This window comes from Corvus cornix, chromosome 3, assembly GCF_000738735.6.
Source record: "Corvus cornix cornix isolate S_Up_H32 chromosome 3, ASM73873v5, whole genome shotgun sequence".
NCBI lineage: Eukaryota > Metazoa > Chordata > Aves > Passeriformes > Corvidae > Corvus > Corvus cornix.
In genome coordinates, this window is record NC_047056.1 from 113,307,421 (window position 1) to 113,319,672 (window position 12,252).

At 45.0% G+C, this 12,252-nt stretch overlaps 1 protein-coding gene across 10 annotated transcripts in view; it reads right to left on the reverse strand.

Annotated features, from left to right (window-relative positions):
- Window positions 1-12,252, reverse strand: part of HMBOX1 (homeobox containing 1) — a 108,691-nt gene that overhangs the window by 47,179 nt on the left and 49,260 nt on the right. For all 10 annotated transcript variants that reach the window (XM_039568205.1, XM_039568203.1, XM_039568200.1 and 7 more), the window contains 2 exons: window positions 2,922-3,401; window positions 764-849 (listed from right to left, as the gene is read on the reverse strand). In XM_039568205.1, coding sequence (XP_039424139.1) covers window positions 764-849; window positions 2,922-3,401 — 566 coding nt within the window. The remainder of the gene's footprint in view (window positions 1-763; window positions 850-2,921; window positions 3,402-12,252) is intronic.

Sequence of the window (12,252 nt, forward strand, 5' to 3'; positions counted from 1 at the left end):
GTTCCAGGCAAGGCCTGTGTGCCTGGAAGGGAGAAATGACAACATCCCACCCCCCCATGGAGGAGCAGCAGGACTTTGTTACCCTCTGTGTAAAGCTCTGGGAAAACACCCAGGGAAGAAGTGGCACCACTGCAGTGAGTTCACCTGTCTGGATGTGACCTGTCAGAGCAGAGGCCACCCAGAACCACTGCTCCTTCCAGGTAAAATCCCAGCTGGTCTGCTCATCCCTCAACCTCCCTTCAGATTTTCATTAATCATGGTTCAAAGGATGGACAAAACTTCCAACTCTCATAGTCCAACTCCTGGCTGCAGTGGTACCAGCTATAGCTGTGTCTCCTGACTATTCATATACTTTTTAATATATAAGTACACATTATCTCTCTCTCTCTCCATACCCAGAGATGCAGATACACATCTATTTGCCACACTCAACAAACAATTTAAGAATTAAGGAAAACTGTTCTTATTTTAAGATAAGAACTTCAGGCTTTATTATAATGCTGTAAAATAAAATCTGCCAGCACAAGCCACAGGAAAAAAAAAAAAAGGAAATAAAAAAAAGAAAAAGTGATTCACTGGGGAAGTTCCATGATGTGCAGGACAATGGGTCTTAAATCAAAGGCATACATTATCATGACTAAGCTGACAGATCTGCACTGCAATGCAGAAAGCCAAGTGATATTCCAACATCTGCACCGTGCTCAGACAGGCAGTTTAGACACAGAGATTCCCAAAATGAGGAAAGGACTCCCCAAGCTCTTACCTGTTACCTGTGCAACAACTGCTTGGGAAATTCTCCGGTTGGCGAGGAAGGCTTTGATTTCCTCCTTTATCACACTGCTGTCCCTCCTACCAAAATAAAGAAACAACAGGACACACAAAAAGAGGGACGGACCAAAGTGCACCTGGAAGACGGAAAATGCCTTTATTTCCTCTCTTTAGGGGACAAGGAGTGGGGAAGGCTGGCATTAAAACAGCCCAAGTGCCTCAGCGCTGGACACTTCTTTTACCAAGTGTCATGTTTGATCAAAGCACCGTAACAGGAGAATGGATGACTCATGTCCCATATAATTCATATTAGGTGCAGCACTGCCATATGGAATGTACAAAGTTTCATTACACAGGGATGAATAAATCTCTCATACCAGCATAAAAACCTCACTCATAAAAATGAGGCAGAAAAATAAAAAATAAGGATAGCAGGGGCTGCATGGTTAGTTACCCAAATGAATATGCATACACCAACCTCCTCCAGCATTCCAAGGAAAAGATCTGAAATTTTGCAGCCTCTGTCCCCACACCCCTACTTTAGTCCCCTACTTAGTCCAGAACTTGCACTGAATGAATGAACTGAGATCTTTGTATGATTTTTACAAGGTCAGTACAGGGAGTTCAGAAAGGGCTAAAACTGTGCTAAAGAGCAAATAAACTGGAGGTTGCACAGGTACAGTGATATGCAGCAAATTTCAACTGCAGTGAACACACACTTTCCCCTCCTCTTCCTCTCTCCCTGCCTGAGAAGGGCAGGCAATTAAAACCAGCCTTTATTAGGCTTCATGGGATATTTCCCTCCCTCTTCTCCCCTCCTGCCCCAGACACACTGAAGGCAGACTCAAGTTTGCCAATGTAAATGCAGAATGAATTCTGTGCTGTGGCTTCATTATATTTCTGTACCCAACACTCATCTTCCATATGCCTGCAAATAAAAGTAATTTCAGTTTAAATAAGCCCTAAAAGCATTACCTGAGACTCACTGCACAGGAACCCAAACCTCAGCCATGGGAACTTGGCACTCTGCTGTACTCACCCCCTTCCTGCACGATTCCATCATCTGCAGCCGACAGCAAATGAAGTTGATCGGCTTTTCTCACTGCTCATCTCTAATCCTCTCCCCCCAAAGCCACATCTTTCCCTGAAATCTCCAAACTACTTCCAACACATTTCCATCCTGGAGCTTATGGACCCCAGCCCTCTCATAGGTACGTCACGAATGTTGCAATGTTGGAGGGGCAAAAAGAATAAATTCCAACATCATGACCATAACTGTTTTGAGACATTTGGCCTTTCCTCTTATTTCTTTCTGCTCTCAAAGCCCACTGACTCCAACTTTCATCCTCAGGAGTATAATCCCCTCCTTTCATCTTTGCCATAATGCTGAAAAGGAAGCTGCTAAAAGTAAAGGAAGGTCAGGCCTGAAAAAAAACCCCACCCAACTGGCTCTCACTGAAAACTTCTGCTTCTTCTTTGTTATTTGCATTTTCCTGCTCCACTCTGCAAATCCCTGCCACAAACTACAAACAGACAACATGCATCCTCTGCAGATCCCACTGGAAAGCACTGACCAATCCAAGCTGGATTCCCTACTCTCCCTCTATATGGAAGGAATTACAGCAAGTATGAAATAGTGGAGGAGGAGTCCTGTGAATCGACACTTGATCATAATCCTGAATAAAAGCAGGGTGGAAAATGAGTGCTCTAACATCAATCCCAATGTTTGGTACAGCATGGGAAAAACTATTTCAACAGTCAGACTGTGGGACACCCACAGAGGGTCAGGGGCTGCCTCCACAAGGCAGGTGAGAGGTTCTAGGATGGTGACCACTGGGGAACTGGCAGGAACAACTGTCTGAAGCAGCTCCTGCTCTCCTGATAATCTTCAAATCCTCATGGAATGGTGTGGGTTGGAAGGGACCTTTCAGTTCATTAGTCCAAAACTACTGCAATAAGTAGGGATATCTTCAACTAGATCAGGCTGCTCAGAGACCTTGAATGTTTCCAGGGATGGGGCATCCACCACCTCCCTGGACAACCTGTGCCAGCGTTTTACCACCCTACAATCCCTATTTGAGCAGTCCACCAACACACCCATTACTGCTGAGCCACTTCTCACCTCCAAACTTTTGACAGAGACTTTCACTCACCTCATCAGCTCCTCCACTTTGTCGTCGATGTCCAAGTCCTCCTCGGAAGCCTCGAAGCTGTAGGACCTCTGGGCCAGGCTGTTGGCCAGGGGGTAGCGGGTGGGTGACATCTTCCCGTTGAAGGCAGACAATCTCTCGTTACTCTCCCTCCCGTTCTGATTCGTAGTGCAAGGCTGTGGGGAGGTGTCGTAACTGTTGCTCGGGGATGGGGACATCCCGGAGTGCTGGGTCTGTGTGGAAGCCGTGGCCGTCGAGGAAGACGCCGGGACGTTGTTGGTGCTGTTGGTGTAGGAGCCGCCTCCGTAGCCAGACCTTCTCCCGAATTTGTCGCTATGCTCTTGGTCGAGACGGTCCAAGGTCTCCAGGGCGTGCAGGATCTCATGCCTGGTCATTCCCGTGCGTCTCAGGCGCTGCAGGAGGTCGATCTGCTCTATGGTGAATCTTGGCTCGTCCGTGTAGTGAGACATGGTTTCCAGCAGGCTGGAAACGAGGGGAAACACAAAATACTTCAGTTCAATAGTTCTACGTGGCACATGGAAAGTACTTTATATGCTTGAAAGATAATTTTGGTGCAATTTTAAGACACACACATGACAGATCCGAAATCCACCTTCAAACTGCCTCAGCCGGACACCTGCCATGAGTGCCAATCTCACTGCACAGCAGAAGGGTTTATTTTCCTTGGAGTGCTCCAACAGCCTTTTGGCCCTCTCCTGACATTCCCTACACCTGAACCAACCCTGCAGTTTGTGCCCTTTTGCTTTTGATAAACCGCTGCTACAGAGACTGTGGCTGCTCAGTAATTAAGGCTGCAACTTGATTCCAGACAAAATTTTGCCCAGTGTTAAGTACCCACCAGACAGAAATCTCAGATTTCTGTGCTGGCCACAGATCTGATTTTTTCTGGACAAGTTTTAACCAGCTATGACATGAGATTTATCAATCTCAACTCTTTCAAATCTTAACTACAAAGAGTTCGAGTTGCCCTAACTTTTGTTGCTACCTTGAAAAAAAAGGAGATAAAAACACACCTAGCGGAAATTCTAGTGGCCTGTAGGACCCAAGCTGATTTGACTGAAGTTGGATTTCTGAAGTGAGGAACTTTTGAACCTGGAATGTTGTCACAGATTGCCTGCCCTGACAAGGAAAGTGCAGCACATCCAATTACTCCTGAGCTTTCATTTAAAGAAATAAGTCTTCACCCTTTTCCCCTCCAAGAACTGGCTCCTCAGGTAACTCGATCACTGTGGTGGCTCAACAAAAGCATTTTTAACTCCTAAACTTCCCAAGGTGCCACAACAATGAACATTATTTGCTGCAAAGCCCAGAAGTGGAACTGAAAAAAATCACAGTATGCTCCCCTTAATCGCTCTTCTTTCCTAAGTCTCCTGGCTACAGATCCAAATGTCACACAAACAACAAGATCTCCTCCTTCAGAACTCTCGATCTTCAGAAGAAGGGATGGCAGATGGAGGGCAGGCAGAACTTGGCAAGCAGAATACGGCATTTTCCATCCTTCTCAGGAATCTTCTCGTGAGTCAAGGGTTTATTACCATTCCTGCAGGAGAGCAGGGTGAAGAGATCACTCAAACTCCAGGAGACATGACAGAGCTGATGTACAATCCCTACGAGCCAGAGCAAATCACAGCTGAGGGAAAGTCAAGGAAGAATTCCAAGGACCCTGTGAAAGCCAGGAGAGGGATGATGGCTGTCAGGCTGAGAGACCCTCCAGGGACAGGGCTGCCTATTCCTCCCCACAAGCTTTGAGGATGACTCCTCATGTCCATTTTTGCCCTGGCACAGAGAAGCTCCCAACAGGAGTCATGGGATGACTCGAAGTCCGTAGCTGGGGCTGAAGAACAACACTGAGAACTGGCTTGTTGGAGAGGAGCTGGAGCAGAGCTGTAAAGACAAACCCAGGATGCACAAATCCACGGAAATGGCATTTGCAGCCTGGAAAATACAGAAATGAGAAGAAAGTCCCATCTTTGCCCTCATCAAGCAACTACTGAGCCCCCTTCATTGTTTTGTCGGAGAAGGAAGCAGGAGGACAATGCAAGGGGATGACTCCCATCCAAGAAAATGCCTGTGTGAGAAGACAGACGTTCTACATCCACATCACAGCTTCAGCCCAACAGGAATGTGCTGTCCTCTGGACAACTGATTACTGGAAATGTCCAGGCCATTTTATATTTTCCAAGACAAACACCCAGACTGTTGAACCACAGGAGGGCACGGCAGGCAATGCAGCAGTCAACCTGCAACTGACTGGAATTGTAAAAACCACGATTTGGAAGTGGCATCCCAGCCTGAGACCTTCAGAGCTTGACAGGGAGCATTTGGAAACAGACGCTGTGTTCTAGGTTTGGCCTCTGGGGGAGGCAGGGCTGCTCCATCCTTCTCTCCCAGCTTCGGGAGAAGTGTCACCCGGACTTACTGACTCATCACAGACAGCTCCAAGCAGCACAGTTTTCAAATAGAAAATCCCTTTAAACATCTGGCCTTGAAGTGGTTTTCACTGGATATGCCAGCTCACCTTTTCTCAGGGAAACACCTGGTTGGGGCATTTCTTACCTTGTATTTCTAATGTCACCATTTCCTGGATCATTCATCTGTCAATACCAACTTTCATGTGCTCAAGTTCTTAGTTTGAACTGAAGAACTTAATGAGCCAGAGCCTTCAACCAGAATTACCTCCACTCAAAATTCCTACTTTACAGACTCTTCAAGATTTAATACTAAAACATACTTTAAATTATTTAATCTTCCATTTATCACAGACACAAAACCCCAGAACTTTTGTCCTTGTAGCCCTGTGAACTAAAAAACTCCCATCTGACAAAAACAAGACTTTCCAGATGGCTTCAAAAATGTCAAGCAACACAGAACTCATTTCACAAACTCATGGAATTACAGAATGGTTTGGATTGGAAGGGGCTGTAAAATCATTTAGTTCCACCCCTGCCATGGGCAGGGACATCTTCCATATCCCAGGGTGCTCCAAACCCCATCCAGCCTGGCCTTGGACACTTCCAGGGATCGAGGGGCAGCTACAGCTTCTCTGGGCAACCTGTGCCAGGGCCCTCACACCTCCTGCAGCAGTTGGTAGCCATGGCCAGTGATTCCCTTTAAAATTTGGGTGTCATTCCTAATTTGTCTGAAGTACCAGGGCTCAGCTCCTGCATCTGGGTGCCCAGGCCAAATTAATCTCCTTTAGTGAATTACACGTAATGATTTGGTGAATTGTAAGTGTCCTTTGGTGAATTACAGCAATGAAGTGCAGAGTTCTCAGATGCAGGGCCAAGGGTTGACCTCTGGTCACTCGTGGCCGTACGAGGGAAGAGCTCCAGCCTCAATCTGTCCCACTTTGATACAGCTGAGCTTGTGCAGGAATTTCAATTCACAGGGATGCAAAGGCTGCTGGGCAAGGCCACCCTCTGCCCCTGGAATAAGATGTTCAGTGATTTCCAACTTGTATTCTAGGGTCCTGCTCATCAGTAGACTTAGAAGCCTTGCAGGAAGTAATGGAAGAGCAGCAAACCTACTGTCAAATTAACTCCATGATACTGTGCTTGACACAACCACTGGAAAAATGTGGGCAATTTGAAAAAAAAACCAAACTAAAATCAATGATCTGCCTGTCTGTCCATGCAAAGTATTCTTACAGGCCTCCAACCCTTTTAAGGCAACTTCTGGGTAATTTTTTCAACACTTAAGAGGTAAGAACACCAAAATTAGAGCATCTCCCTGCTGGTCTCACTAATGTCATACAGAGATGTCCAAACTGCCTTGTTTATACTTATATACTCAGCTTATATTGCACTGACACATCTCATTGGTCTTCTTGACCTGGAACTCCTGTTCCCATCTTCACGTGCTTTTCTGCACAACCATAAGATCTAGAAATAATGCTCCTGAGGGACCTTTACGTATTGAAAACAACTGCAGGAACTCGGAATTTTCCATTAAAACCCCAAAACAAATATTGCAAAACGTGGTATTATTGAACATGTTCCAACATTGCCAACTATCTACAACTTTTTAATGAGTAACTACAGCAAGCATTATTTCGAACTGTTACTCGAGCAGGGCTTCAGTTATTTTCCCTTCTTAAAATATTTTAATAAACTTACCCTGTTTAAAGATCAATTTACAAAGCAGTTAAGTAAATCAGCCATTTTAGAATCACCCTAATTTCATTCACCTCATTAATGAGTGGATATTCTCCACCACTTCATCCCCCCCACACTGCAGTAAGAGCCTCTTATCCTCCTGCACTCCTCTGACTACCTGTAATTCAATTTGCTTCCCCCTCTTTTTCCTTGTGAAATACAATCAACTGCAAAAGTAGCAAGAAGTAAAATAAGACAGAGACAAGCAGAATGATTGCGGGGGCACAGGAGAAAATCAAGATGGAAAATACTTTTCCTGAGAACACGGACTGTGGACTGACTCTGCTGTAGGCAAACTTTGCTGCCTGTGTAGCAAAATATCCTCTACATCCCATGCTTTATCTGCTATCAGTTAGCAAAACTCTCACCAGTGCCAGTGGGCTGTCAAATTTCCTTGGGGAGACACCCAAAAAAAGAGAAGTAACCAAGGGAGAAGAGCTGTGCATTTTTCTCCCTGAAATTTTGCAAGCAAAACCTCTGCAAAGTTCTAATTAAGCTCAAAACTAGAAGTCACCAATTTTTTAACAACTAAATCTTGCCCTTAAAACAAAGTTTCTTTAGGTCCTGACAGGAAAAAAATAAGTAGCCTGAAGTATCAAACTTATTTACATTCCTTAAACTAAGTTCCCCCAAAAAGATGGTCCTAGTCTACCATTCTAAAGCATTAAACCTTCATGCTCATCTTTCATGTCTCATCCAAAAGCAACCTGAGGTACCTGAATCTCAGACTGAAGGCAGAACTCTAAGGAGGTAAGTAAAAAGGAATTTATTTTCCCTCCCAAACCCACAGATATAAAACATCCAGCAGGTCCCAACCAGCCCAATGCAGCACCACTCCTCCCCTTCTAAAGGGACTTTGTGGAGTGGAGGCTGTTCAGGGGCAGAACTGCTCCCACCAGCATTGCCTTTCCTGCTCATACGACCAAGGCTTATTTAACCTCTTTTTTTAATGAATTTCACCCTTTGGATGTGGGGTTCCCTCCCCAGTTTGACAGTCCTGATCTCCAGTGGGATTATGTGGCCAGAGTGTTCTCTTCCCTTATTTTCCTGCATTGCATAGAGAAAAGTAAGAAAAAACACATCAAGGGTTTCTCACCTACTCTCACAGCCCAAGCCCACGCTGATACAAGAATCATTTACCCAGCACTTAACTTTCTAGGTGATGGAACACAGCAGAATAATCCCATAAAAACAGCTACGAGCTAAGTCCATGTCCAATTGAACTCGCAGAAGTTCAAAGCAATTCAATTACCCATTTGGGAATAAGGCCAGACACCAGCCTTAACACCTCTAACACTTGAGAAAATGGCTCTGGACTCTTTAATGATCACAAGAAATCATTTTTTCCACTCTTCTACTCACTGTAGATGAGTACGAAGCATTCTAGCATCACTGAGGAGATGCTCTTCTACAGAGATCCTTCTCCAATTCCCATTAAAATTCACTGCTTTATCTAATAAGCAAAGCTCAAGACTTAGAAAACCAGTTGTGCTTTTTTATGTAAGACCTATACTTGATATAATCTGCATAATATGGATGTGGGCAAGAGCCAAAGTGTTCGGAACAGGATCCTAAGTCTGGTAATTGGTTTAAGAATGATTCTGATCAAGTCCCATCAACTGAGGCGAACAGGATGGGGAGAGATGCCAACATTTACCCTTTTCTGACATGTGGCACGGGGTAGGATCCCCCTGCACTGCACTGTCCTGCTCACAGGGACATCCAGGATTTGTCATCTCATTTATTACAGCACCAGCAATTTTTGCAACATCACAGGCACCTCCTTGGTGTCACTCAATGCCATCTCACCATTTAAATGGAAGAGCAAAATCACGACGTAAATTGTGGCTTTCCAGCTGATATCGGTTCTTCCACAGTACACAGCTAAAAAATCACTTTCTACAACTCGTTAACTAAACCAGAGTTTTAACTATCACAGTCTAACAGCTTGAACTCCTTAACCTGCCAGATTTTTCCTGTGTGTCTGTGCAGACAGTACTGGTGAGAACTGCAGCCCGAACAGCTGTGGAGGTGGATGTCCTCCCGATACTAAAAGCGGGCATTAAGGATGGCATTGCTATTTCCAAAGCAATGTAATTTGTTTATCACCCAGTCTGATACTCAACCACCTAATTCACATGAAGTACTGCTCCGGATGCTTCCTACGAGAACCAGTGACTACAAAGAAACTCCACTTCCAGCTGCCCACTCTCAATTTTTTAACCCTGTTGTAGGTTATGCAAGATTGTTTCTCTCTCCACACATATTTATGAGATCCAAGGACCAAACATAGTTTCATTCAGTCCCTCCTTTTCTACACAGCATCTCAGGCTGGTTTGGGTTGGAAGGGACCTTAAAGGTCATCTGCCATGGGCAGGGATGGCACTGAGAGATGACGTTGATCACGGCCCCATCCAACCCTTTACCCATCCCAAAGGATGCAGCTTCCATCTTGGTTTTTACAAGATGCTCAAAAGAAAGGGCTTTCACTGAGCTACAGCTGTTCCAAAAACAGAGCACTGACATATCACAAAATAAATCCCAGAATCACAGATTATTCTGAGTTGGAAAGGACCCACAAGGATCATCAAGCCCAGAGGCAAAGACTGTGACCCTTCCAGGGCAGCTCTAAGGCACTGCTGGAAGAGAATTGGGGCATTTAGGGCATAACAGTACAGAGTCTTCTGAAATTCAAGCTTCGGCCTTTTCTCACTGAACAAGTGAATTTCCTTTAATTCAGAGGGTGGTGGAGCCCTGCCATAGGTTTGTCAGAGAATCTGTGGCTGCCCCATCCCTGGAAGTGTCCAAGGCCAGGTTGGACAGGGCTTGGAGCAACCTGGGATAGTGAGTGGCATCCCTGCCATTAGAATGAGATGATCTTTAAGGTTCTTTGCAACCCAAACCATTGTGTGATTCGATGATTCACAGCAATATAAATATTTCAGAACCACTGAAAACTTTGCACCATATTAAGCAAAGCTGCCTTCAAACCAGGAGCTGATGCTGTGAATTCTGGGGCGTAACAGAGGATTAAGGATCTGACTCATCACTTATGCTCATCAGTTGCAACTCCAGTATTTTCAGAGGAGTTGCACCAGTTTTCAAGAGAGAGAGAGAAAAAACCTCAGGCCTGAAGTGCTCATCATGTCAACGAACACAGAGCCATCCTCATCCATACGTTTGCATAATTATCTCCTGCAGTTGCATCTCTGGGTTCTGATTTTCAAAAGAAGGCCTCCACTACCATTCATCCTGATTCACAAACAAAATGTAATTCTTCTAATGACTGCTCTCATCCCAGGGAAATGAGAGCCTCGTGCTGCAGCAAGGAGGGAAATCAGGCTCCGAGCTGAGCCACGGAGGCTCAGCGTCACCGGCTCTGTTTAGGGATGCAAAACAGCGGCTCTGGAATGCAGAGCTCTGCCACACGCCTTCGATCAAAATGGGGACAATTAATAAGAGCAGCCTGAAACTTCTGAAAATAAATCCGGCGTAATCAAATACTCACCGCTACACAAATTAGAGGAGGCAAGCTGAGAGCAGAATATCAACACATCGTTTCTTCAGGAGGCTTCAAGTTTCTCAGCTGGTTAAAGAGCCCCAAACCCCGACTCACTATTCTACACAAGCTGTTCTTCCACTTATTCTCTGAAATTCTCTGCTGATAAAATGATTTTACTGGATGCTGGCAGTGAGCAAACCCAGCAGTTTTGCCACTCGGGTGAGTAACTTAACTCTGCTTTACATCTCTGGGAAAGAGAGAGAGAATTTGAGATTGATCTTACAAGGCAAAAATATAATATAAATGGCAATTATTGTCATAATCCAAGTCTTACAAAAGGGACTGACCTCTGACTAAGCACAGGGCTGGCAGCCAGATACTTCTGAATTCTACTCAAGGCACACACTGATTCACACTGACACCTTATCTGTCTAACCCTAACCTTCCCTACTTCCAAAATCTGGGTTTCCTGCTATTATTGCAATTCTACAGCAACAAGCCAGGAATTCAAACTCTGAGCCTGGATTCAAGGGCAGAATGAGGGACCAGAAGGACTAACAAACAGAGAGAAAAGCTGTAGTGGCAGCTGAGCGCTGAACCAGGGCCCAAAGCCCAAACCTGTGCCAAGAGCAAGGAGGAGCTCTTGGATTTGAGAGCCAAAGACTAAACTTTGGATATATAAGCTCTGTAACAGCTCCCAAAGCAGGACTCGTGTGCTTTACTTACGGTAAATCTTATGAACACACTGAAATAGTGTAATCCATGTGAAGAAACAGAGTCATTAAAAAAGTCATCAATAAAACTGAGACATAGGCCTGCCATAGACACCAGACTGGCTCATCCCTGGAAGTGTTCCAGGCCAGGCTGGATGGGGCTCGGAGAAACCTGGGATTATAGGAACGTGTCCCTGCCCATGGCAGGGGGTGGAACTGGATGAGCTTTACGGTCCCTTCCAACCCAAACCCAAAACACTCTGGGATTCTATGATAATTCATAATTTTTAGCTGGCAAGACTACAGGGTATAGTGCTGTCTTCTGCCTCCCCTATTTAATATCAAAATTTGACCAATCCTTTATTAAAATCAAGGCAGAATCTCAGAACTCTTCTCCATTAATTCTGCCACCTGGGGTATCAAAATACTGGAATCACAGGATCCCTGTCAGGCAGGGAAGTAACACTACACTAATTTTTGTGACCAGGAGCTCCCAGAGAAGGGCTGGACTTTGGACAAGTCCAAATGACTTGTTCAAAGTCACACAGGAATTTTGCAAGAAGGCAGAACAAGAGCCTGGCCAAACTCTTGAGCGTTTTCTCACCACACATACAAGGTCCATCTATAGCATCAGACATGACAAGGTGTAGGACAATTCTCAAGCGAAGCCATCACCAGGATTTCCACCACCTCTTCCACACATGAAGAAAAGGAGACATTCTGAAGTATTTCAGGCACCTTCTTCACTCTCCTTCAGGATCTATCACCAGCACTAACAACCAAAACACTTCCTCAAAAGAGAAATTTGTTACTTCAGAAAACTAAAATCCAAACCCTGTTTGTTCAGCAAACTGCTGAACCTCACCTACCCCTGTTTTTGTGCTTAACTACAAAGCAAATTATTTTCCACTAGAAAAACAGTTTGCAAGTGTAGTTTTACTGGC